General features: G+C 31.2%; 1 protein-coding gene across 2 annotated transcripts in view; it reads right to left on the bottom strand.

Moving 5' to 3' along the window:
* MS3_00001568 (uncharacterized protein) overlaps positions 1-26,674 on the bottom strand; it is a gene marked incomplete at its 3' end in the record, with an annotated part of 95,128 nt that overhangs the window by 2,649 nt on the left and 65,805 nt on the right. For both annotated transcript variants that reach the window (XM_051209031.1, XM_035733991.2), the window contains 9 exons: positions 24,904-25,081; positions 24,208-24,536; positions 19,168-19,326; positions 13,185-13,278; positions 10,879-10,977; positions 7,674-7,991; positions 5,043-5,185; positions 2,519-3,302; positions 1,120-1,262 (listed from right to left, as the gene is read on the bottom strand). In XM_051209031.1, coding sequence (XP_051074452.1) covers positions 1,120-1,262; positions 2,519-3,302; positions 5,043-5,185; positions 7,674-7,991; positions 10,879-10,977; positions 13,185-13,278; positions 19,168-19,326; positions 24,208-24,536; positions 24,904-25,081 — 2,247 coding nt within the window. The remainder of the gene's footprint in view (positions 1-1,119; positions 1,263-2,518; positions 3,303-5,042; positions 5,186-7,673; positions 7,992-10,878; positions 10,978-13,184; positions 13,279-19,167; positions 19,327-24,207; positions 24,537-24,903; positions 25,082-26,674) is intronic.

Here is a 26,674-nt window from a genome sequence, read left to right on the forward strand (position 1 = left end):
AGCAAGAGCAGCATTCCTACAGTTGGAGAACATATGCAACTCAAAACAACTGTCAGTCAACTCTAAAGTCAGGAGTTTTCATTACGAACGGTAAGCCTGTTCTAAAGTACAGAGCTGAAACCTAGAGAACTACCACAACCATCATCAAAATGCACAAGTATTTATAAACAATTGTCTACGTAAGATACTCAATGTCTGTTGACCAGATACCATCAGCAACAACCTTCTGTGGGAGAGAACAAACCAGCTTCCAGATGAAGAAAAGACTGGGAAAAGACATGGGAGATATATATAACATTCATTGTGGAGATCATGTAACTGCATCACAAGTTAAGTACAAACTTAGAATGCTGAAGTGGAAAGGAAAAGAGGAAGGACAAAGAATACATTACGCCGGAGGTCGGAGGCTGGATGAATAGCACTTGGAAAAAGCTGGATAGGATTGCCCATGACTGAGTTGGTTGAAGGATCCTAGTTGTCGACTTATGCACCACGAGGGTTAACAAGGACAAGTCAGATTTGGTATAAAGCTTGAATTAAGCCTTGATCGAATTGTATGATTCTGTACAGATTTCATGAACATTTTTTTTAACCTGAATACAAGGGTTTTCTGTATTGCTAACCATAAAGCTACTTTAACGATGGATATCAATTAATTTTATGGTATATTAAAAAAGAGATGGGGATTAGTTCGTACATAGAGTATTTCAGAGTGCTTTTTTATCTTCATTTTAACTCAACGTACAGCACCATTTCTATCGGATTTATGTTCCATCAAGTTGTAGTTTTTCACACTTCGTTTAAATTGTTCCTTTGAAGACTATTGAACTTCTTGTTACGCTTTCTTCTTAAGAAGTATCTTGACTTCTGTTATACACATGTAAAATTAACTATTTTTACTTAGTTCGCTTGTTCTTCTTTAAGGTACCAACAAAATGACATATGCTTTAGCCTTAAATCTTGTTACTAAACTTTATTGTGCCAACTTAGAGTCTAGGATATCTTTATTTTCAAAAAGTGTCTTTTTGAAAGTGAATTGGTATTTCAATTCATATTTCTTTACATAATTATCTTATAGGTTTGTGGTAAAGATGGACTTGTTCAGTTAAAAGTACTAACCTTGTTCGTTTGTGTATGCTGCCGGTTGCTGAAAACATGAACATCAGGCAATTCAAAACTGTTCGTGAGATGTGATACAGATTGTTGTCCAAAGGAATTGTATGAATTTCTTGCTACTTGTTGTTCTGATGATGTGTATTCATCTAAAATTAATAAGTTTTGTGAAAAATAAGAATATTTTTTTTAACAAAGCATATTCGAAATCTAATCTAGTTTATCTAAACTTGAAAGCTTCAATTGATTCATGATCTCAACTATTAAAATTACTATACTGTCCACAAAATCCCTTCTGATACTAATCAACACATGCACACTAGTGACTGGAGTTCTAGTGATAAGTAGTGACCAGTGGAGTTCAACCGTGTCTGCTGTGAGATAGTTACCCACTGAAGACAATGGTGTACGGTGGCGTCATTTCGCAGATTGGTTGAAGTTAGACACTAACACCGTTGGATGCCGGTTCATTTGTCTAGAGGTCAAGCGTTCGCGCGAGAGATTGATAGGTCCTGGGTTCGAATCGTGGATGCTCATTGCTGAAGAGTCCCATACTAGGACGAAACGGCTGTCCAGTGCTTGCAGGTTCTCCATGGTGGTCTAGCTTCAATTGACTCATGTTCTCAACTATCAAAATGTATATTTTGATTTTGTTTATATGAATGTTACTATCGATGAATAATTAGTTATAACCTCATGTCGTATAAATCTTAATTGTTCTTTATTCAGATACAATCTCAACTTATGGTATTGAAGCACTGATACATTTAAGTGTTCGATGGTAAATAATGGAAGTTATGCATCTAATTCGAACTGACACACAAATCCTAGATGACCATGAAATTTCAATTCCCCTACCATATGGCCTGATAATAAATTATGCAATAATTTCATTTTTTTCTTACGTAAAATTAAATTAGTGTATCTTCATATATGATTTTAATCGCCTCTTGTTAAATAATACTGATAGTTTCTCGCCTACCATATAAGGAAATATTGTTAACTTATTTCCTACTGAATTTGAACTACTCATCGACTAAATGTCAACTTCGAGCTTATTTGTATAGCTAGGATATTAACTATAGATAGAATTGAAATGTTCTCAGTAGTACGGTACTGTCCATTTGCTTTTTTATTAGCTATGATACCAATAAGATTATGTGAGTTAGTACCAGGAACTCGGAATGTAACGAAGTTCAAGGTCAGAAATTCAGATATGATCGTTTAATAGGATTTTTTCCAATTTAAATCTATTATTTTTCGTGGCTATTTTTTGAATAGCTCGTTTTGCACTACGACGTTGTTAAACATGTTATATTGTACACAAGCTATCTAAACTTCCAACAACTTTTCACAGAGATACAACACATTAATATTTCATTGGAATACTAAAAGTTAAATTTACCGCTTGCATGAGGATTGACACAATGCTTCCATGACGGAGCATTACCTCCATGAAAACTTGTAGTCATTCCATTTTGAATCCAGCTTCCTGAAGTCCTCGCGTTTGATATAAACAACTGTCCGTTTTGATGGGGACTCTGACTCATTATATTTAGTCCGAGGCCCCCGTTAGGTAACGTCAAGCCACCACCAAGATGTCTGTAGTCACCCAGCAAGTTCGAGTGATGAGATCGTTGAAAAGTTGAAAGACTCCTTTCTAAACTATTAGTATTTCCATATCCATTCGACCTGATAGTGGAAACACTTGAAGCAGCTCCAGAATGTGGTGACCTAGTTCTGTTACTTTTTTCAGTCAAGGTTCTACCGATAGTGACAAGCCGTCTGTGAGTGGGTGTAGGGCGCTCTATATTTCTCAGATTTTGTTCTGTATCGTAATTGTGAGACGAACAACTATTGGGAAATAGTGGGGGCATAAATTCTGAACAGTCATGATAATCTTGAATATTTTGAATCGCTTCTACCGTTCCATTATCTGGGTTTAAATAAGCCACTGTAGTTTGATCAGCATTATTTATTAAAACAGACGATGGTTGAATAGATATATCACTGGAAGGTCGATTATTAAATTCTATATGATTTGGAGAGTTGAAGTTCTGCATATTCATTGCATTTATGCTTGAGTGAGGTGAGCTTGAAAATATTTGATTTCCTCTTATAATAGATGAAGTTTGATCTGGACATATATTCAAAGGTATTTGTTCCCATCCATTTTGAAAGGGTGAAAACTAAAGGTGGATAATGATAACATTGACTAAAAATTACGAATGTCGATGGAGAAAAAATTGACACTAACTTACTTTTATTTTTACCTCATCAGATACTCGGTTAGAGTACTTGGTTACACAAAGTACTGTTATCAGTGATTTTAACATGACTTAAAATATTCCCAAGGACAATATCAAGGAAAAGTTTATTCTTAAAAATTACCTTCGAACTGAAATATTTCTGTTTTAAAATAAAGCAGTTATTTAGTCTACATTAAAGTATTTGGCTTTGAAAATCTTTTCTTTGTAAATATGGAACCATTTCTGTCTATAAACGTTGACAAAGCTCTAAGTCTATAAATTTAATAACAAGTGATTTCCTTTTCACCATTAAGATTTGTATGATAATCTAGTCGATGATTTCAGATAATGTTAAGCAAAGTTTAAAACTAAAAACTCCGCCTGGAGCACCTCTGCGGCTACTGACGGTCCCAAGCCTGGATAAAGGAGAAGGGTTGGGCATGGGGTTAGTGACCCCATTCCGTAGAAAATCAACTCACTAAAAAGACGCTAACCAGAGAAACTGAGTGGTTTCTACACTATATTTGACTTGCTCAAAATATTTTTGTTTGTTTTACTGAAAGAGGAAAATATTGGATAGCTTATTTATATTATGAGAAATCAAACAAAAGTATTGTTATTCTAACATAACGATAAAATACCAGTTCTTTGCACAAAAATAATAGTAATGTAGTCAATGAATTATTTTGCATCTGTCCTATATTTTCCTCATTTTATCGAGATATGACTGATGTCAGATATTTGACTGAAGTAAACATTCTGATGTCGATTAAAATTTATTAAAGTATTTTGTATAAGGTGACATTTCTTGGTAGATAATGTTATGTTCAATATGATGTTGAGAGTAATGTACTTTGATCAATAATGCTGATGATGTAGTGAACGATGATCAAGGTACGGTAAATCTATTTATCGTCTCATGTACAATCACATAGTACTTCTGCAAAATAATGAAAATCATACATTATAGACATTATTTGCACACCTATCTTCAGTCGTCCTTTACTTGATACTTTCAATTTTGTTGTTATTCCGAATGCTTTCTGTTTCCTAATTCTCTTCTTTAATTCAGTCTTCTATTACTGTTGCATACTACATATATCTGTCAACATAAGTAGCCCAAACCACAATAATAGTTAAATAAAATAGTAGCCAGAAGTCTTCGTGCAGAAGTAAGAATGATGAGTTTACCTCTTTGGGTACATTTAAAATGTTACAGCTCAGTATGGTTACTGAAGAGAAAATGAAAACCGTTAACTTAGTTACTTTAGTATTCAGTCAAATGTATCTTAATACATGTTAGGATGAATAAAAAAACAGAACAACCGTGGATAAAAGTGACATTCAACAGTTAATTCTCGTCATATAGGGTTAGATTTTAAATGCTTCAGATAGCAAAAACAGTAAGTATTTTTCTCAGATTTTGAGTTTATCATTGAAGTATATAGTCAGTGTTATAATAATGTTTTATTTTGGTTCTTTGTATATTCATTCGGTTTATTCCCAAACTATGAAAATTAACCAATTGATAGTTCTGAGAAGTTATTGTCTATTCATAAGTCATTTCTGTAAATAATCTAGTAAATTATCGTTATAAAACACTAAAGTGTTGTTTGTTCAGGTGTAGCAAAATGTGTTTTAATCTAATTAGTATATTTCATTTATAACCTCATTTGTTACCTGGTCATGTGGTACTGACTGCAACATGTAACTGGCATTTAAACGCATATCGTCTGGATACATTGGAAAACTGGTCTGTGTATTTGTGTGTATTTCTGAGAAACCATTTTCTACTGGGTATATTTGCATAAGGTCCCCCGCAGCTGAAAAAATGGATAAAAGTTATTTAATATATATGCCAATAAAGTAAGTAATTTTTTAATAAACAAATACACATCATACATACTTCATACTGGCTTACAGTTAATGGCAGTTTACATGTTTGTTCATTTTTTATGTGAAGTCATTCAATCATTTAATTTACCGTTGGAGTATGTCCTAATCCCATTCTAACTCAGATGAGTAGAAGAACTTGCGATCACTATTTATAACTTTTCATAATAAATCAATGAGATCGATTAGCCAACATGATGATGAGGATATGATAAATTTAGCTTCTGTAATATCCCCATCAAGTAAGCATAATCCTATTTCAGTAGATAGTTAGTATTTTTAATCGCACATAAATTTTACTAACACAATATATTTAAAACGGTAAATGTAACTGAAATGGCATTTTTAAAGATCCTACTTTTATTAAATATTTGCAGTAAATGTAACTGCAATTAAATTAATGATGTTCAAATTCATGAATTTCTAAATGATGGACATCATTGTAAGTAGTTTTTGATCCAAGAATGGATAAGTGATCAGATTCCTTTTTAAATTTGGATTCTGTGCTCGTTTTAACACATTTCCTCATTTATCGTCACATTTCATTGTTGTTTTTACGCTGCCTGACAAACGGTAGATCTCTATTGTTTGGATAGTTAAGTACTTTCAAGTTTTCTAATCGTAGTATGAAAAGAAACTAATTCCTGAAAAATCGAATGCTTGCTTTTTGGATTAAGTATTCAAACTTGACAAGTATGCACATTATATCTTCATATAGTCTCTGACATAAAAATCTTAATTGCTATCAGCTTCACAGATTTTTTCAGAGAGCACTAAATTAATATTTGCTTCAATAACTTCAATCTTTTGTGTTATTTAAGTTGATTTTAATTGCAAGACAGCTACTGTGGCATTTTGATTAAACGTCAGTTGATTTGATAAACCGAAAGTTTTCTAAAATTGACTTCTTTTGGTGGTCTTAATAGGGTAAGTATGAGAATCGTGATTTTAGATGTTTTCTGTTTCGACTATAATCATATATTACCAACATTTAAGAGAGTAGACTCTTATGTAAGCTCAATAGTTGAATTCATGAGCCGATCTAAGCTAGACCATCATTGAAAACCTGGAAGTATTGGACGATTATTTCGTTCTAGTTCGAGACTCCTCAACAGTTCGCAGCCACGATTCCACATGCTGGACTCAAACCCAGTACCATTAGTCTCGCGCCCGAATGCTTATCGTCTAGACCACTAAGCCGACATGCAATTGTGTTAATGTCTAGTTTCAATCGATCCATGATCCTGATCAACCATTCATCCATTGTCTGAGGTAGATACCTGTCTTTACCCGACACGGATTGAATTCCTCTGGTCACGACTTCTCATTAATACTCCAGGAAGTCCATCTTGAAACCAGTCACTAGTAAGCACATTGGTTGCGCAAGATCATGAACCGATTGAAATTAGACATTAACACAATTGCATGTTGGCTTAGTGGTCTAGACGATAAGCATTCGGGCGCGAGACTAATGGTACTGGGTTTGAGTCCAGCATGTGGAATCGTGGCTGCGAACTGTTGAGGAGTCTCGTACTAGAACGAAATAATCGTCCAATACTTCCGGGTATTCAATGGTAGTCTTGCTTAGATTTAAAAATACTACAATTTTCACAAGCCCCCATTCTTATGTAATCATTAAAAAGCTTTGGAAATGCTGTTTAATTGACTATACTAATTGTTTTCAAATAAAGGAATAACTAGTTAATAAGCCACTTACTCTAATGAACCTTTTTGATTCACTGTCCAGCTGTTTACGTGGTCGCGATTTATATAGTTTGATTTATTTCAAGAGAATCCATTTGAAAATTTTTAAGAAGGATACTTTCCTAGTGTTGTGGATCATTAGTAAACAACCAGTCTATGGAATACTATGGGATTCAAAAGGATATAATTTTATCGGGGTGTTGATGTATTAACTGAATCTTATTCACAACAATGTTTACTCCAACTACTGATAGAATAATTACTACAGTTCCGAAATTAATACTAAATTGAGCATATAAATACTAGTAGAATTGACGAACCTATTTTCGAAGCTCTAATAGAGAAAGAGACTGATTAATTTAGTCTTAGATATTGACATTGCTAGACTTCTAATATGCTACAGAAAATCTGACTGATTCGATAGTAACTCATATTTACTATTTAACTAATGTATGTACATATATATGGGTGAAGTTTATTTCGTGATTTAGTTGCTGAAGCAAACAACTGACTTTCTATCATAGGTGAGTTTAGTTAAAAAAAAGGGCAACCATAAATAACGAGATGAAAATTACATAAAACTTAAGTCAAACCGTGTTAAGATATGTAAGTCATAGAAAATTATACAAATCAAACAGTGAAAAAGAGGATATAGGGGGTTTAAAGAAAAAATGTATTCAATCAGATATAATTCAATCTTCATCTATCTCTCACCAGATGGTTTACGTTCATCCTGTTTCATTTTTTGGCGCTTGTATCGTGTAAATATTAATATTACCAATAAATTTGCTATTAAAATAAATGATCCGAATACAGAGACTGCAATTATAATCACAAAAGCATTATCATCGAGAGAATTTAATTCATGACCAGATCGAACTGATCGTCTTTGGGGATCCGGATTTATGGAGTTTTCAGAGTTCTTAGAACTTAACCGCCATCTTGAATCCCAATGTCCTCTTTGAATATCTTTTAATGATTTGGCTTTGGCTTCATCCCTCATTGCTTCCTCTCCTGACAGTGAATCAAATGCTAAAGTAAGTTTTATAATTAAAAGTGTTTATCAGTTTTTATATCATTAAAAGAATACACGAAGCTTTGTTGTTAATGTGATCATATGTCTTAGAATCTTATTATATCTTGATATTATATTCTTATTGACAAGATGTCCTTTATCTCTCCATATTTTATTCTTGAATGAACATGAATATTAGACCTCCTAAAGTCGTCAGTTCGCTTTCATTCATGCTAGGCATTTTACAGCACTCATACAAATTAAATGATTTCCTATTTAAACATATAGGTAATGCTTATCACACAACCATTGATGCGTAAATCCCTACGAATTATTTTGTCTTCAAAGGAATATTATTTGCATAAATTTATTCTTATGGATATTTTTTGTTTGGATGAGACAGTATATTTTACATTGAGTTATATTCTCAAGAGAATTTCCATATTGATCTACTTATTTTATAGAACAAATCTTTAGTGTACAACTGTTATCAATACAATCGATAGGCAAATGTACGAAAAAAAGATAGGTGATAAACGTTTCAAGTCAACATTTCTTAAATCAACATATGTTGAAACTTGATCTTGAATTGGTTATACTGTAGTAGGGGTTTTCTGTATACTGGTGGTTTTCAGTGTTCAGCTTTTTCATTCAATAAGCTTCTACAAATCATCTATTTGTTGTATACAGATTAGATTATAATTAACTGCATTTCTACTTTTTGTTATATATGCTAACTTTCAGTGAAGAACCTTTATAAGTAATAAATATATTTTTTGTGATGTCTTAAGTAGTAGAAAGGAAAGAAGGCCTGACTATTAACCCAACCTGGACTGTTTATCCAAAGAACCACATTTGACCTTATTTATTTTCCACACAATCTACACACTCAGTTTCAACCCCACTACTGCATATTACAAATGTATACATTTTTCATACCCACCTTCTGACGCACCAATTAATACAGAATCACTTTGACTAAAATAAATTGATTTTGACATGTTAAGACACTTTGTGATTATGGTTGTCCTAAAAATATTCTGCAATGTTTGCTTTGAACTATTTAAACTTGTGTTAATTTATTTCTGTTATTTATTCACTCTGAAAAGGTGACTTACATTAGGACACGAAATGTCAGAAATACAGTTTTCTACTCAGTGGGATATCATAAAAATATATTTATCGTTAACTTTCTATTCAATGCTCAATTTATATGTAACTATCAAGTCCAATCTTAGCAATGCTGCGTACAATCCTTTATAAGCTTATTGGAGTGTTTAATTTCAATTGAAAACAGAATCTACACACAGTAACCATCATTCATTTACTTCACTTAGCATTTGACAAATCATTATCATTTCAGCCTTGATAATGGTTTTTACTAATCTGTTCTATAAAAACTGTCAGCTTGTCTCACTATAAATTTCCGTTTCCATCTGAGTATGTATTGATGCTTTTGATAAATTAAGGTCAGCTGCATAATTTGTTGTTTCAACTAGTACAAAAGGAAGAAATGTTTCTATTACATTTGACATGATGAGAGTGGTATAGTATACCAGATTGTTAAATTGTACACTACTCATTAACTATTTATCACTAAGACTTGATTTTTAAAAATTAAACTTTTCCTGTAGAGGTTTCTTTTAAAGCTTAAAACTCAAATGAAATATGAAAAATAAATCAGAAGCAGCAACATCTAAAATGAATACTTCTTAGGTTGTTATAGATAGTCAGTTGTTCTTAATTAGAAAAGAATATGTTGATCATCTAATACTGAGATTAAGTAATTAATACTTTAATCATTTCAATAGTTGACTTGGATATTTTTAGCGTATGATAAAAGCATATACCGATCTGAATGCAGTATTGATTGGATTTAAAAAAAAATAATTACAAACGACAATATATTGAAGTAAAGATTGGAAATGGCTAGCGATTTTGAAACTATGCACGATTTACAGTGAGTGAACCTTATTTTTTGATGAGAGATAACGTTATTAAATTACTGTGACATTTGTAATTGTATTTTCTGTTATAAATCTTGAATCTACAATTTATTTCTTTATTAGTCAACTATAAAAATAAATAGAGCTTCATAGATATATATTTATTTTACGCTTATTTAGAATGAAATTATTGAATGGTTTGTGAACACTTTCTTAATCTAATAATTGAATTCATTAGTTAATTGAAGCTAGACCATCGTGAAAAACCTGGAAGCACTGGACGGCCGTTTCGTTCTAGTATGGGACTCCTTAACAGTGCGCATCCAGGATCCCGCTCCGCGGGATTCGAACCAAGGACCTCTAGACCGCATTGAACGGTGGTAGTGTCTAACTTTAACCAATCGATGAACTTGATTTTACTGAAATGTGATCATATACTTAAGTGAAACTATATATCTTTTTAAAATGCTGCGTAGAATGTAAGAATATTTATCTAACAATGCATACATCTATATGTTAATACATCTGAAATTTTAATTTGTGAATGAATTCTCTAACATTTTATAACCAAGAAAAGAGAGAATTGATTCAGCACATGAATTAAGTGAAATCCTGTTAGTCTGTAGAGTTTTGTCTTCTAAATTCATAATTTCAGTATTTCTACATTAAATAACTTATATTTCAATGTATTGTAATCAATGTTTTAGAATAGTGTAATAAAAAAAGGAAAACTAAGCCAAGACTTCTTAAATATAATTGAATTGATATAATCTGTTTTAATTGTAACGCACAAAACAATTATATGATCAAAAGTAGTATCTGTACATCAACTGAATACTATATTCTCTTATGTCATTAAAAGCCATAAACATTGGTAGCAACCATGATATATTATAAAATAAAGTTATCTTGTTAGTTAACTACTCTTTTCATAAAGACAATATACAGAATAACATACCAGTTGTAGAAGCCAAAAGATAGGGTGTAAACGATGTTGTAGTAGTTAATGTATTATAAGCACTAACTGACACACGATATGTTGTAGCTTTTTGAAGACCTATTAAATGTATAATAACAAAATAAATAGAACATATTGATTAGCAAAATAAATAACAATAGTATTTTACACTAAAATTACTTTAGTTTCTAACTAAGTGTTAGTTATCTTTTATAGAAAGTACTTGTCTAGAAATCATATAATATTTTATAGAAACATTGACAAGTGACAAAAAACAATTCAATTATAAGTAATTATAAAACATATAGTCTAAAAAATCTCTTTCTCTATATATGAATGACAACTGGCATTATTACTATATTAAAAATATCACCCAACATTTGGTAAGTTATATTGATTTTTTAAAATAAAAATATAACACTTTCGCAACAAACATTTTATTAATTTGATTTAATCATTCGAACAATATGCATATATATGCCTGGTACTACGTTGTAACTAACTAACTGATTCAGACAATAAGTGAGTAAACGTAATATGATGATCTTTTGTTTTACTTCTCAAAGAGACAATCTATGTTATTTCCTAATATAAAACTAACTGATAAATCTCAATGTTTTGTGAACTGTAAATTAAACTGAATATAAATGCGACTAAATGTCCCGATGGATGAACACTGACTGATCTTTTTAACATCACTAAGCACTGGATTCTTTCTTTTAGTCATACATTTCGATATTATAATACTAAAGCATATTCATTAAAGGTAGTTTTATTTGTGATCCTTAATAATAAAAAACGAAAACTCTCACATCGCAAGAAATTAATTATATCTTGCTGGAAAACGTACTTTTATAATGTTTAAACAAACACTCAATTATTATGCTTACTACTATACAGCTTGCAACAGAAGATAAGAAATAAACGCTATCAGTCAAATTTTAAAATATATAAAGAATAACATTCGGTAAAGTTTACTGATAACTTAATGTTGTGATATTTATTGAGTATAAGTTCAAAAATCAAAATTTCTATAACATACCATGTGACAAAGATAATAAGTTGGTTTTGGCGTCGATTAAATCCATCAGGAAGCATTAGTTATCTCAAGACTACATGTACACCTTGTCAACAAGTGCTGAACAACACGAAACTTAGATTTAGCATTTCATGTTCATTACGCGTACCCATCATCCAACAATTTAGTTTAGTCACACCATATCTATCGTAAGATAGGTTATACGAAACTATTATATATATAGTAAATCACCAACTAACATTTCATTGTATGTGGAGTCCACTTCATTGCTAAATCCATAAATACTCTAAATAACTTTATGCATAAGAAGAATATTTTGGAGAATGAATGGTCGCTCAAAGACTGTTATTACACTTTGTAAGATTTACAGAACCTATTCTGTCATAATGATCAGGTGCTGAGACTCAAATCATAGTTTTAGTTTTATTGATTAGATTTTGTATACGACTATGATAAGTGAAGTTGAATAAAAATTTAACTTATCCTGAAAATTTTCATGTTTAAACCAATTTAATTTTTCTTCTATTCACTATTAAATGCATAGTTGAGTTATTCATGATAATCTTTCTGAAACCTTTTTATTGCACAATTTATTTGCTAGGATTTAGTTGTTGGTTGTTTTTTTCAGTTACTTCTTTCACTGGTTGAAATCATGAGTCAATTGAAGCTAGACCACCATGGAAAACCTGGAAGCACTGGACGGCCGTTTCGTCCTGATATGGGTTTCCTCAGAAGTGCGCATCCACGATCCCGCACCCCGCGGGATTCGAACCCAGGACCTTCTGGTTTCGCGTGCGAGCACTTAACCATTAGACCACTGAGCCGGCATCCAACGGTGTTGATGTCTAACTTCTTTAACAAAATTAATCTATTAGAACTAAATGAAATCCATTCAGAAAAGCTAATCCTAAATTTAATCTTTTATCTTCATTGTTTTGCGGTAAGTACTATATGTTGTTTGATTAAGATGCTAAAATGTATGCTGTATTTACTGATTACCGCTTCTATTTTTATTTTGGTAACTGACATTCGGCTCTATGCATCACATATGTCCAACTACAAAGTGGATTCACAGTTACGTTAAATTGTTGGAGTGTCTTTATTTCGAATGATATTCAATAAGCTTAATATTTACATAGCAGATTTCTTTGGAGTTCTTTTTAACCAAACAGTAAGCACAGAAAGAAAAAAAATAGTTTTGTCTGTCACCATTTTTAGCTAATAATTTCAGGAAAATAAAATTATAAAAATTTTACGCCAAATTTACCAGTGATAGTGTAGGTTAATACTTCATTGTCTAGATCTTCTTTAATATTGACTTTATCATGGCGATCTGGGTCTTCATTTGGATGCCAATGTAACTGAATGAGAAAAAAAACAAAAAATTGATAACAATAACTATATACTTGTATATGTTTTTGTGAATACATGAATAATAAATCATTTTTCTATCAGTAACTAACAAATCGATTGGTAAAATACGTGATATATTTTACTGTTTAGAAAGACGGTTGGTGGAGATTTATTCACTCACTGAAACACATTAAAGAGCCATTGAAAACTAGCTTAAATTGCACAAACAATAGACTCTAGTTTATAGCTTTTCAGGTATACGTACATGAAATTGCGCTCTAGTCGGAAGCATGTCCTACAATTATCATAATGACAAGATTGAATTACTAAGTTTGAGTTCAATGGTTATTACTAACAATACTAATCAGTTTACAAAAAGTACAAATACAATATAATGGCATCGATAATAACTATCTCACTACTGTTAAATGGGATATTTTTATTACATAATTCGTTTAAAAGGATAGTGAAGCAGACATATTATTGACGTAAACAAAGTATCTTCCATTCAAAATTAATACTTTCATCATTAGAAAAAGGTAGTTGATCCTGATGACAAATGACAAGTTGTAAAGATGTTTTAAATGAATGATGACTTTGAAAAAATAGTTAACAACCAATAGTACAATTTACATTTTAATTAACCAATGAAAAAATGAACTATTTTCTTTTTTATCAAGAGTTCACAGAATTTATGTTAAAGCTAAATGGTACTACAATCATTATTACTGGGTTGGTCTGGAACTGTTTTTTTATAGATAAATTAGCGGTAATGTTTGGAGAAGTGTAAATAGATTAATTGTAAAATAAATCAAAGTGTAGCCAATAAATCAAACGACGATTTTAAATTTGTAAACAAAAAGGTAGGTAGCCGTGGGTTGAGAAGAGTTGAAAATTTCGAATGCGATTATTACTTAAATACAGACCCAAGTACTATCAAGAAACGTTATGTATTCATTAGAAATGCAATCTTTAAGGTAGCTGGGAAGTATTGAGCTTATTTATTGAAGCAATTTGCATTATGATCCCCTAATTGTTGTTAGTTTTATGTAAATACTTTCCCTTTACTATAAATGAAAGTCTTTTGGATATTAGTCATGTTAATAAATAGTGCAATATTTAGTTCTTTAGAAAAATGTTTATCTCGAAGACGAAAATTTAAAGGATTGTAATTTAAATATTATCAACTAAATCTTGTTCACCTCAATGAACAGAATTGACATTAGATCATAGAAGTTGAGTGTCAAAATTCTACACTAAAACTTTAAAAAATTATATTCAATACTCAAGAGTGTAAAAGGTATAGAGATTCGGGCGAGACTCTAATTTAGGGACGACCTTTGAACGAATCTTGAATGACCTTGACAATTATTAGCCAATCAGAAGACAGTTAGTATAAAGTGAAAATATATTATAAGAAAGTAATGAATTACAGTGGCTTTTCTTCTTTTACATGATTTAAAAACTTGTTAAGGTTTGATAAAGGTTCAGAGGTTCTGAATTCATAATGCATATGGTATAGAAACTCGTCCATAGGGTTAGGGTTAGTGTTTAGGGTTAGGGGTTAGGGGCTAGGGTTAGGGTTGTAGCCTAGAGTTAGGGTTTAGGGTTAGGTTAGGGTTGTGGCCTCTCAATAAACACCTCTTCTCTAAAATCCGTTGTAAACCGATCGTATGTTAGCATCACGTGTTGAACTTGGCTCCGTGAACTTGAAATTGCTCAAACGCTTCTGATTGGCTCGTCCCTAAATTAGAATCTCAAGCAGCCCAAGAGAATATTCTCGTACATAAACTACAAAACAATGATGCATCATTGGATTCCCAACCTAATTGAAGAAGGTAGTGAATCTGAAATGATAGAGGAAGGTCAGGAAAAAGCAGAGGCTATGGCTGACTACTTTGTGGCAGTTTTCACTCAGGAACCTCCTCTAGAGAAAGAACCAGACCATAATACAGAGTCAACAAATCAGCTACTCACCGTGGACTTCGACCAAAACGATGTGCTTAAGGCTCTTAGCACCCTAGACATGGAGAAGTCAACAGGACCAGATGAACTACACCCCAAAATCTTTAGACATATTGCCCAATATGTCGCGGCCCCACTGACTGTGATATTCAATATGTCACTTGACCAAGGTGTGTTACCTATGGACTGGAAGGACGCTATGGTCACTCCCATACATAAAACAGGTCCACGACAAGTTCCATCGAACTACAGACCCGTAAGCCTCACCAGTGTTGTAATTAAAATACTGGAAAGAATAATCAAACGGACCATAACGGCATTTATGGAAACCAATAACTTGCTGAACATGGCACAACATGGTTTTAGAAAGGGTCTATCCTGTACAACGAACCTCCTTATAGCAAGGGAGTTCTGGATTAATGCGCTAGACAACGGAAACTCAGTGGATGTTGTCTACATAGACTTCAGTAAGGCTTTTGACAAGGTGCCAACTAATAGACTGCTATTGAAGTTGGAAAACCTTGGTATTGCCGGACCTCTTTTAAAATGAATTAAGGATTTCCTAGTAGGTCGTCCACAAAAAGTAAGAATAAATTCCAAGTGCTCCATCTGGAGACCAGTACTTAGTGGAGTACCCCAAGGTTCCGTCCTAGGTCCTTTACTTTTTATGATGTACGTTAATGATCTTACAAGTATAGTACAGTTTCCAATTTTATTATACACTGACAATGTAAAAATTTGGCGAGTAATAACTAGAGACAAAGACGCATTTACTCTTCAGGCGGACTTAAATAAAACGATAAACTGGTCTAAAGAGTGGCTGATGCCTATCAACGCGGCAAAGTGTGTCTACATGCACTTGGGGGATTCCAAGGTTAATAAGTACAACATAGAGGATGTATCATTACCCGTAGTCCGGTCTCATAAGGATCTAGGGGTGACAGTGAGCAATGATCTTAAGACGACGGCCCATTGCCGGGAGGTCGCAGGTAAGTGGTTTCGAACCCTCTGGGCTTTAAAAAGGACATTCACTAAGTTAGATACTACCATGTTCACCACAGTATACACATCCTTAGTGAGAACTAAGCTAGAGAACTGCGCTCAGGCTGCAAGCCCCTTTTTAAAAAGTGACTCGGACATACTAGAAAAAGTACAGAGGGCAGCTACACGTGCGATTCCGGAACTCCGGGGTTTATCGTACAAAGAGCGGCTTGAAAAGCTGGACCTCTTTACTCTGTCCTATCGCAGACTAAGGGGAGATCTAATTTTGATGTACAGAATACTGAGAAATGATTTCGGACCTAACTTATTCTCTCCCTTTCTTCCCACTAGATCGGGACACCTCAGAAGACATAACAGGCGAGTAGAAAAGCCTAGAACGAACAAAATACCCGTGGCATACAGGTTTTCACACCGAGCCATCAATACTTGGAACCTGCTGCCTGAAGCAGGTGTGTCCGCACCTTCAATTGACTCTTTCAAGAGAAGACTGGACACTCACAGAAGCATACTAGGAAAGGAATAACATAGGCCGTAGGTTTTCTGTCCTTACTACACAAATCTGAATATCCACTGTAATTCATTACTTTCTTATAATATATTTTCACTTTATACTAACTGTCTTCTGATTGGCTAATAATTGTCAAGGTCATTCAAGATTCGTTCAAAGGTCGTCCCCAAATTAGAGTCTCGCCGAGATTCGAAACAAGTGTTGATATAATAAACTAAAATTCATATCATGTTAATGTTACTTTTTTAACTATGTTTAACCTGAATTCCCTTCATATTGTTTACTTGAATCTTCTCATTGATGTTTGGGACTGTAATTGATCAGTCTCTTATTGGCATATATGTATACTGTGCTTATTGACTCGATATTGCCTTAATTATTTAATCTGTCTTATTTCCTGCCACTTTATTGTCACTGAGTAGGTTAAAATAAATTTACAAACAAAATCTAGAAATCAGCATGTTTTTTATTGAGATTTCAGAGTAAACGTTAGTATGCATACTCTTCGCTACGTATATCGTATTTATGTTTATTATAACCATTGTTAAGAAAGTTTGATCATACAAGAAGAACAACCTAGTAACATTTCCTCATTAAAATGCTATTTTCTTGTTAAACTATTTCATTTCAATCTTTTCCCATTTCTAGTTTTAATCTTTGAGCTTATATGAATTACAATAATAAAACCATAATTTAACTGAATTATAATCAAACTTTGCAATATAATTAACATTGTTGCTAATGTAATGATATTACATTAAAATGGGGTTAATTTTAATTTTTACTTAAAAGTAAAATATATTCATTCAGGAAATTTAATTAAAATCTGATATAACTATGAAATTAAATATATAGAAGGTAGTATTTAAATAAATTTAAAAGTAACTGGAAATTATTTAAACGATAAAGTAAGAACTTTAAACTTGGATTAATTCTAATTTGGTTATTTATTCTCTGAAGAAGTGACTTACACTAAGTCACGAAACGTCAAAAAATCTAATTGTTTACTCATTGGGATAATACAAATATCTTATTTATTTATAATAAAGTAAGAAGAAAAGAAAGATGAAATAAAGAAAGAAAAAAAGAGGAAAGAAACACATGATCAATTGTTTCTATTAATCTACATGTTTACATTATTAGTCATTACAAATTGTAGTATTCATTGTGGTCTTGTTTTACAAATACCAAAATGATTATTTTATTTTAAATACTAATTACCTTTTTTCCATTACATAATGTTCATAATCAATATTGGATAGACAAAAGAAATACTGTTTTGTGGTTATTGTTCAATTTGTTAGTTAATGTACATTACGGATTGACAATCAATAAAAAACTATAAAGCATTTGTTAGCTTTTTTGTTGTAATTTAAGAATGTATTCACTATTTTCTTTAGTATGTTGAATGTATATTAACAACACTAGACTTCAATTGCAATGGTGTGAATTTAGAAAGGGTCTTATCACACATTTTAATGAGTAGGTGACTTAGTTTGTATAGAGAATATTTAGAAAAACGTAACAACCAGTAATTTTGAGAGATATTTTCGTGTCAACGAGTAATAGCAAGAAGTAAGTTTTAATTTAATCGGATGATGTCTTTGGGTTATCATCAGTGAGTAACCTAGACAGTTACACAAAGAGTAATAACTGCATAAATCTAATCTTTATAAATATTTATAATACGTTTGTTAGTTCAAAATCAGCTCGCTAACATGCTTACAATACGAGACTTTCAAAAACATGATAGTCCTGTTTTCAGAACTTGTTTAGTCTTAGAATATATGATAGATTTTCTTTATTCAGGAAATAAAATCTCTTATTTGTATAAACAAACATGACAGAATGGGTTCAATTGATTAGAATCTAAACATCCACAATTGTTATTTCAACCTAATTTTATGACTAAGCCTAACTAATATTCTCTTCTCAGGTGAATGTCCCCTAAAATATTAAATTATGTGATAATGAAGGGAGTTATGTATTGCAATTTATGTTGCAGACGTTGTATAATATATAGTTAACATATGACTGCTAATAAAATTCTTTGACAAAGCATGAAAAGGTAAGAACAAACCCTAAATGGTACAACTGAAGCTTAGTGAACATAGAACGGAAAATAAAAACGACGCAAGTAAAATAACGTCATGAATTCCGCAACTGATTATTCAAACGACAAGACAAAAATTCAGCTTGCTTACCTGTTAACACTGTAAAAGGTATGTTTTGAAAAAATTGTCTCAAAATTAGGGTTGTTGACGGTGAACCAGCTAACAAGTATTTTCTAGCTACATACTATTATTGCATCTAGTGTCAATTAACAACAAAACTATTTTAAAATCATTTTATCAATCGATGAATAACACCTCAACTAAATCTGTTATTTAATAAAACTTGAGCAGAATTTTGGTCTACTTACCAAGAAATTTTGTTCTGGACCACCATTAAATCCTTGTGTCCAAGAAACTGTTAAACTTGTACTAGTTGCATTCAATAGACGCGGTGAACTTGGGAGATCAGGTTGAGTCGGACGTATTAAATCCACACGACCAATATCTTCGCCAACTAAATTTTTTACCTATTTCAATAAATGTTTTTTTCCAGTTTTAATTAAAATAAAATAGATTAGTTTTTTATTGCGTAATATTAAAGCCAAATAATAAAAAAATAAAAGTTTATTAGCATGGTGATTGGAGGGAGTTATTAGGAAACCCCGAGCCTAGGTTTCGTGCTACTTGACACACGTCAGCAAGGTATACCTGTTATCTTGAGGGAATTGATGCTCCCTGATGAATTCGATCCCGTGTCACCCAGCTTCACAGTCAGAGATGTTACCACTGAGCTATCTAGGCCGCGACTGAGCTTCCTAATGCAGATTGAATCTTATCGACCAAGAACCTGATATATATGACATTGATCACCACCCGATGATCAATCAATCATAAATTCGTTTATTTCTGTGAACTGGAAAATCAGATTACTGTTATTATTAAATAAATCGATCTTCATTATTGAAAAGTTGGATCAAACCAGCAGATTGAAATAATTTTAATAAATTAACTTTAAAAATTAATTATTCAGTAAAAAATATGTCGTTTTTTAATAAAATTTTAATAAAAAAATTCATTGCATTTTTAGTCATAACTGTATGCATGAAGTCAAAAAAAAGATTTAATGTGAATTGGACAAAATCAATAGTGGAATGTTCAATTCACTTTACACACTCATCTTGCTTATTCAATATTCACTATAGTTACTGAAAGTAAATTGTGTGAAGTATAAAATGATCAACAATAGAAAATCATTATGTACGTATCTGTGAAAGTTTCACAATATTCCGCTTCTAGATGTATTGTACTGTTTAAATTACTACAATCTCCACAAAACCCCTTCTGATACTAATCAACACATGCTCACTGGTGACTGACTTCAAGAGGTATATTCTGCAGTTCTAGTGAGAAGTAGTGACCAGTGGAGTTCAACCGGGTCAGTTGTGAGGTATTAACTCACTGATGACAATGGTGGATGTGTCGCTCAATTTCGTGGATTGGTTGAAGGTAGACATTAACACAATTGGATGACGGCTCAGTTGTCTAGTGGTCAAGCGCTCGTGCACGAGACTGATAGGTCTCGGATTCAAATCCCGTGAGCGGGTCGTGGATACGCATTGTTGAGGAGTCCCACAATAGGACAAAACGGCCGTCCAGTGCTTCCAGGTTTTCCATGGTGGTCTAGCTTCAATTGACTCATGATGTCAACTGTTTAAATTAATACAATCTCCACAAAACCCCTTCTGATATTGTATTTTTTTTACTAATTGTAAATCTTTATATCGAATTGTAAAACATTTAGATGCCCCAGTTTTATTGAATATGATATTAAAGAAAATTTGGGGTGAGATCGTTTTTTAAGTGAAGATCGATGAACTCTATTGGTAGTAACAAGATAAATATCTGTTTCGTGAATTTTGTTGTGTTCATTTACTGCTGAATATGATAATCCTAAATGAAATATGAATGAGATCATAGGTATGTAACTTGTCCATAAACTCTCATATAGAAGTTAAGAACAATATTCCGGAAAGTGGATAAATTATACATGATTTTTAGTCAAAAATTTGCCATATGTATACTTAACGACATAGACTGAAAAGCTTAGCGTAAAAAATAATGAACAATTTTAATCTGTATTTAAATGAATTAAAACCTGTCTGAAGTATATAAAGTTTTGAAGACTTAGTCATATATTAATAACCTTAAAGTTATTCAAATGAGAGGATAACAAAGTGTTGCTAAAAATATTTAATTTAATAAAAAATGTAGTTATAGATATTCAGACCTATAATGAAGATTTTTCATTATAGGTCTTTTACAGCTACTAAAGTGCTCTTAAAAATTAAAGTAAACACTGTTTAGCCAAGCAACTTACAGTCTACTTTTGTATAAACTGTTCTAATTATACAGAGCCCTCACAAGTATTACCTAGATATATTGAAGCATTAAGTTGAATAGTAACCGTAGTAATTAGGAATAACAAATTAATAAAGGCTACGTTTTGCATTCCATGTTGTTTCATAGAGTAAGTAAACAGGGTTATATATAATATTGATTGAAATTAAAATTTGCATGACATTACCATGTATACAAGTGTTTTACTGACCTCTAACTAACCATTGAAGGATAACATAACTAAAATAACGTAAAATATGTCTGAAATAGTGTGCAACTAATATTGTTTTGTCACTTTGTTTGGTGCTTTGATTATATATCATTGCAACATTTAGTTAACATTAATTTTATTACTTATGTATTGATGGGATAATGTTTAAAATTCAGTTTTTAAGTGTTAGATAACACATTCGAACCCAGTACAACCCTTTATAGTTTTGATCTCTAGGTAGTAACAATACCTTTCACATAAAGTGTACATTTAAAATCAAAGAAGAGGAATCTGTACACATTTACTGGGATGCATCACATTTAAAATGCATTTTCTTTTCAGTGCCAAAAGTACTAAGGTAGAGATTACAAATTGAATGATACTATAATCTTAAAGCATAAAACTTTTGTGATGACAAAAATATAAACAGTAGGCAATGAACACATTCATCAGTAATAAATATTTTCAAGCGTATAACATCATACGATATGAAGAAAGTATTTCAGAAAAAAACTCATCTCAAGCCTTTCTTTTATGTCACATCCAAGTGTTCTGATGGGAAGGATTTTTTTCAGCATTGAAAAATAATATTTTATAATAGTACATATATCTTCAGTGGTAAATAGTAAACGCCCATTATAAAATGACATAAAATCTCCAATTTATGCTTAACACTTTGAGTCGTTGCTTTCTTACGTAGACAACAAATGATAAGAGAAGGGGATTTGGTAAAAATCCATTTTACATGTAAACTAATAGGTATAACCGATTTCACACGAGATTAAAATATAGTTTGAAGAGTAATAACAGCTTGAGAAGTTTCATCATAGTGAGATACACTGATATACATAAGAGGAATATTGTCATGTTCTCTTAAGGTTATACAGTAATGAGTCTGAAGTGATGATCAAAAGAGAGAAACGAATTTGAAGTGTACTTATTTAAATTAGAAAGGATGAATTCAGAAGTGTAAATGAAATGAGCTTGTTAATGTCTGTGAATGTTGAAATGACCCGTAATGAAATATATGCTCTGATCAGATTGAATCATTAATAGATTTTTTAAATTTATTTTGAGAAATATTCCAATAAATCCAATCAGTATCGGAATGGACTTTGTATATAGTAAGTTATAATAACAACTGAACGCTTTAATTTATCAGTGATTCAAAAACATAGTGAGAAACAGTTATATATTGTGTAGTGTAAGCCATTTACAAAACTGTTTGTAAGTAGTGTGTTGCGGAACGTCAAAGTTACAACAGTTGTCAGACAGAGGGAAGAGTTCAAGTACATCAAAAGTACAGAATTGACAGACTAAACGAGAAGGCAGTTAAGATGGTGGAACGATTGAAGGTTGTGTATATGTATTATGTAAATATTTTGTAACGTCTCACAACTAATTGATATTCCTCCTGATTATTGCCTTCTTTTACAAGTGAACTGAAATAAATGGTGAAGAAGTTATGAATATTGTAAAACGTCATCTTTCTATGAAGTACTTTTTTAATTGATAAAGGTTTGGTCATGAACTGACATTAGCTAAAAAGACCTAATGGCCGTAATGCATTAAGCAGCACTCTTGTTCTAGCCTTGGAATCCCTAATAGAAGGAGAAGAGTCACACAGAAACGTAACTCCAAACATTTATATATTGTGTGAAATAAATTCAATGTAAAATTACAATACTTTTGACTTCATTATTATGATATGAACAGTAAATAATTTGAAATACTGGTTACTAAATTGTGTTATCTTTAAAAAATATTCTAGAAATGTATCTGTGTCAAAACGATTGGTGTATGTGCAGATTAAATTTCGTAGTTACTCTCAGCACTTTCATTTTACTAAAAGACTGTTTTTCTCAAATGTTTCTTTTATACTGTTTGTTAATCTAACTATGTAATGTGTTATTCAGTATACAATAAATATGATGGAGTTTATGATATATAATCAAATTGTTGTATTTGTACAATCAGTGGGCTATTCATTGAGAGATATAGACTAAATATAGACATAATTTGATTATGAAATTTATTTTGATATATAACTATAAATATGAAAACAAATATGAGTTGTATAACTTCATTATTTGATTAATGAAAAAACAATAAGCTTTAAAGAGATAACACTACAGTGATTACATAATCTGGCGTAGACAGTTCAAATAAAGATTATTTTATTTTAGAAAACAACTTTAATGACTATCCGAAGTTTCATATATATATATATACATCTATTCTTCAATAAGATAAACTATGCTCATAATAATACTTGTTCATAAAAAAGTAGGACCCTTTATTTTCTTTAGTCCCAAGTGTAATAATTTTAATACATAATGAACACAGAAGTAATTTAATATTGTTTATATAATAAATTATAAATTAAGGCTAGTCATTATCTTTATTTTGGCGCTTAAAACATCTGTTCTGTACTAAAATTCCGTCAACATATTTGACATACTGTAAGTAATTTACCATATGGTACCATAATAACTAAAAAGGTATTTTTATAATTTTCAAAGAGAATATAAATAGTTAGTCTGGATTAATTCAACGATTCCCCCCCCCAAAAAAACTTCGATTTCTAGTCAAGCAGAAAACGTTTTAGAAGAAGCAAAAAAAGAACAAACAAACAAATTGGATATCTTAGTTGAAATAAACTAATATTATTGATAAAATCATTTAATAGTCCATGGATATGAAACCAGGCAACAATAGTTTCAAAAGACTTAGTTAAATGATCTCTTTTTATTATAATCACAATAATGTTGATACATTTTATTATACAAATTAAACTTACTTTACAAAAGTACCGACCCAAATCAACTTCTTGTGGTTGTATCAAATATAATATTGCATGATATAATCCTGGACGAATAGATTTAACTACTGAATGAAATTGACCTCCTTCAATTAATGTTAAATTAGCTGGTTCTCTTAACCAATTTACTTCTGGATTAGGTTCTGCAGCAATTACACATGTTAATCTGGCATGAGCTCCTTTTACAATAGAGATTAGTTGATCAGAAATTAAAGTTGATTGAGTAACACTGATAGTTTTATTCTTATTTGAAACTATATTGGGTGCAGCTCTTGACCATCTTGTTACTGGTACTATTCTTGGTGCAACTACAATAACAAAAAACGAATTATTGCTAATGTGAACGGATTGATAAAATAGATAACATTATTTAGGCACAAGTATATTTTATTAGATTTTTGGAAAAAAAGGTATTAATTCTTTTCTCTGGACTGTTCACTCCTATGCAATATTTCAGAATAGGATTTTTCTATATTTAGCATATAGGAAACATGGTTGTGGCGAAAATAATTTCCCAGTTCCTCAACTGTGTATATTGTGTTTGATATTAGTAACTTAAAATCAGCGATATGAGAGCTCAGTTTTATAAATTAATGATCATTAATTATTATTAACAGGTAGTTAGATTAAATGGATTAAATTTCATTAACATTTTTATATCAGTTAGAAACTTACATGGATAAGTAAGATCAATCGTACGAACAGCTGGTGATCCGATTCCATTATCCATGTTACACTGATATCGCCCAACATCATTTGGACTTAAATCGTATATTGTAAGTGTACTAGTCATTACACCAGGAGCTGATGACCAACACTTTGCATAATATTTAAATCCAACATTCCATTCACCCTATTTGATAGCAAATGTACATAAATGTTGTTCATTGAGTAGACAAATCATATCAAAGCGTATTGAAAAAGGACACAACTAATTTTCCAGAGTTAAGTCAAAAAGTTATGTTTTTATACCATACAATATTATACGAAATGATAATGCGGAATAAATTTATCTTGTTTGCCATATTCTGAATATTAAACAACAATCTCCTGATGATTTAAATGATTCCAAGACAAACAAACAAGCTTCTTGAGAACATTTAAACTGAATATAACATTCTGTATAAACATAAAAATGGTTATGTCATGGCTTATATCATTCAATCAGTTATAAGTGGACATGTATTATTTTGAATGTTCAGATTACATTTTATCGTTCGTAATCTATTACGAAACAGTCTGTAGAAAGCGTTTAATCCTCTATCGCAATTATGATGATAAGAAAAGTGACACCAGAAACAAATATGCGAAATAAGATGAGTCCATTTTTGAATTTCAGGGTTCGAACTCAAGTGTTATTTTTTCCAATTTTGTATAGGTCATGAGAAAAACTTAATAAGATATCTTACGAATAGTTGACAATTTTTGAATATTATTTTCATTATATCCTAAACGATTATAAACACAAGGTATCAGACTGTTATACAATGTAATTTCTAGCCAAAATACTGACCAATTAATGTTTAGAAATCCAAAATGCTGTTTACTTTACACTTCAAGTAATTACATTAGACATAATGATTATGTACACTAATTTCATATATATATATGCTTAGAAGTATTTACATCTATGGGATAATTTAGATTAATTCAAGTGAATTTATGTTAACTAACAATTTGATAATATAAACTAAAGTGAAAGCAAACTTATCATATTTAAGTTTAAAAAAATAAGCAAGAATAAACTAACTTTTATTTATTTCCCAAAGTGTACGCATACAGACATATTAGATAAACAAATGAATTAGAAATATATTAAAAGTAATAAAAGGTATATGTTCAACTGGTAGGTCAATACAAAAAAAGAAGAAGAATAATCTACTGATAAACTGTCCAATTTTTTTTGAAGATAAAACGAAGGTACTTATAGTTAAGGTATGAATGAACAATAAATAAAACCACAGAATCTAAGTATGTTCCATCTCTACGTTTATACAATAGACTTTAATCAGTAGCCTGTATATCATTCTTTTTTCTATAAAAATACATAAATTCTGATAAAATTGTATACATTTATATATATGTATATATGAGCATATTTATGGACAAAGCTATATTTAGCCAGCCGTTTTACCTATACAAACCATAGTTTATTGAAGAATATCAAGGCATTTCACTCTTCTAAGGCATTTATTTATAAAATATCAGTAGTATATATATATAATTACACAAAAGTTCCAAAGTATATTATACATTGATGGATTAAAATGAACCATTCTACTTCTATTGTGTAAATAGTCATATTATTTTATTTATCTTCTATTGTCTTCATTAATCTATAATCTATAATCTATAATTAATTAGTTTAAAAGACCGAAAAGAAAATGTAAAAGATTATTTGAATAAACAAAAAATACAAGGTTTAATGTTAATTTATACAAACACC

The sequence above is a fragment of the Schistosoma haematobium genome, chromosome 1 (assembly GCF_000699445.3).
Source record: "Schistosoma haematobium chromosome 1, whole genome shotgun sequence".
In the NCBI taxonomy this organism is placed as follows: domain Eukaryota; kingdom Metazoa; phylum Platyhelminthes; class Trematoda; order Strigeidida; family Schistosomatidae; genus Schistosoma; species Schistosoma haematobium.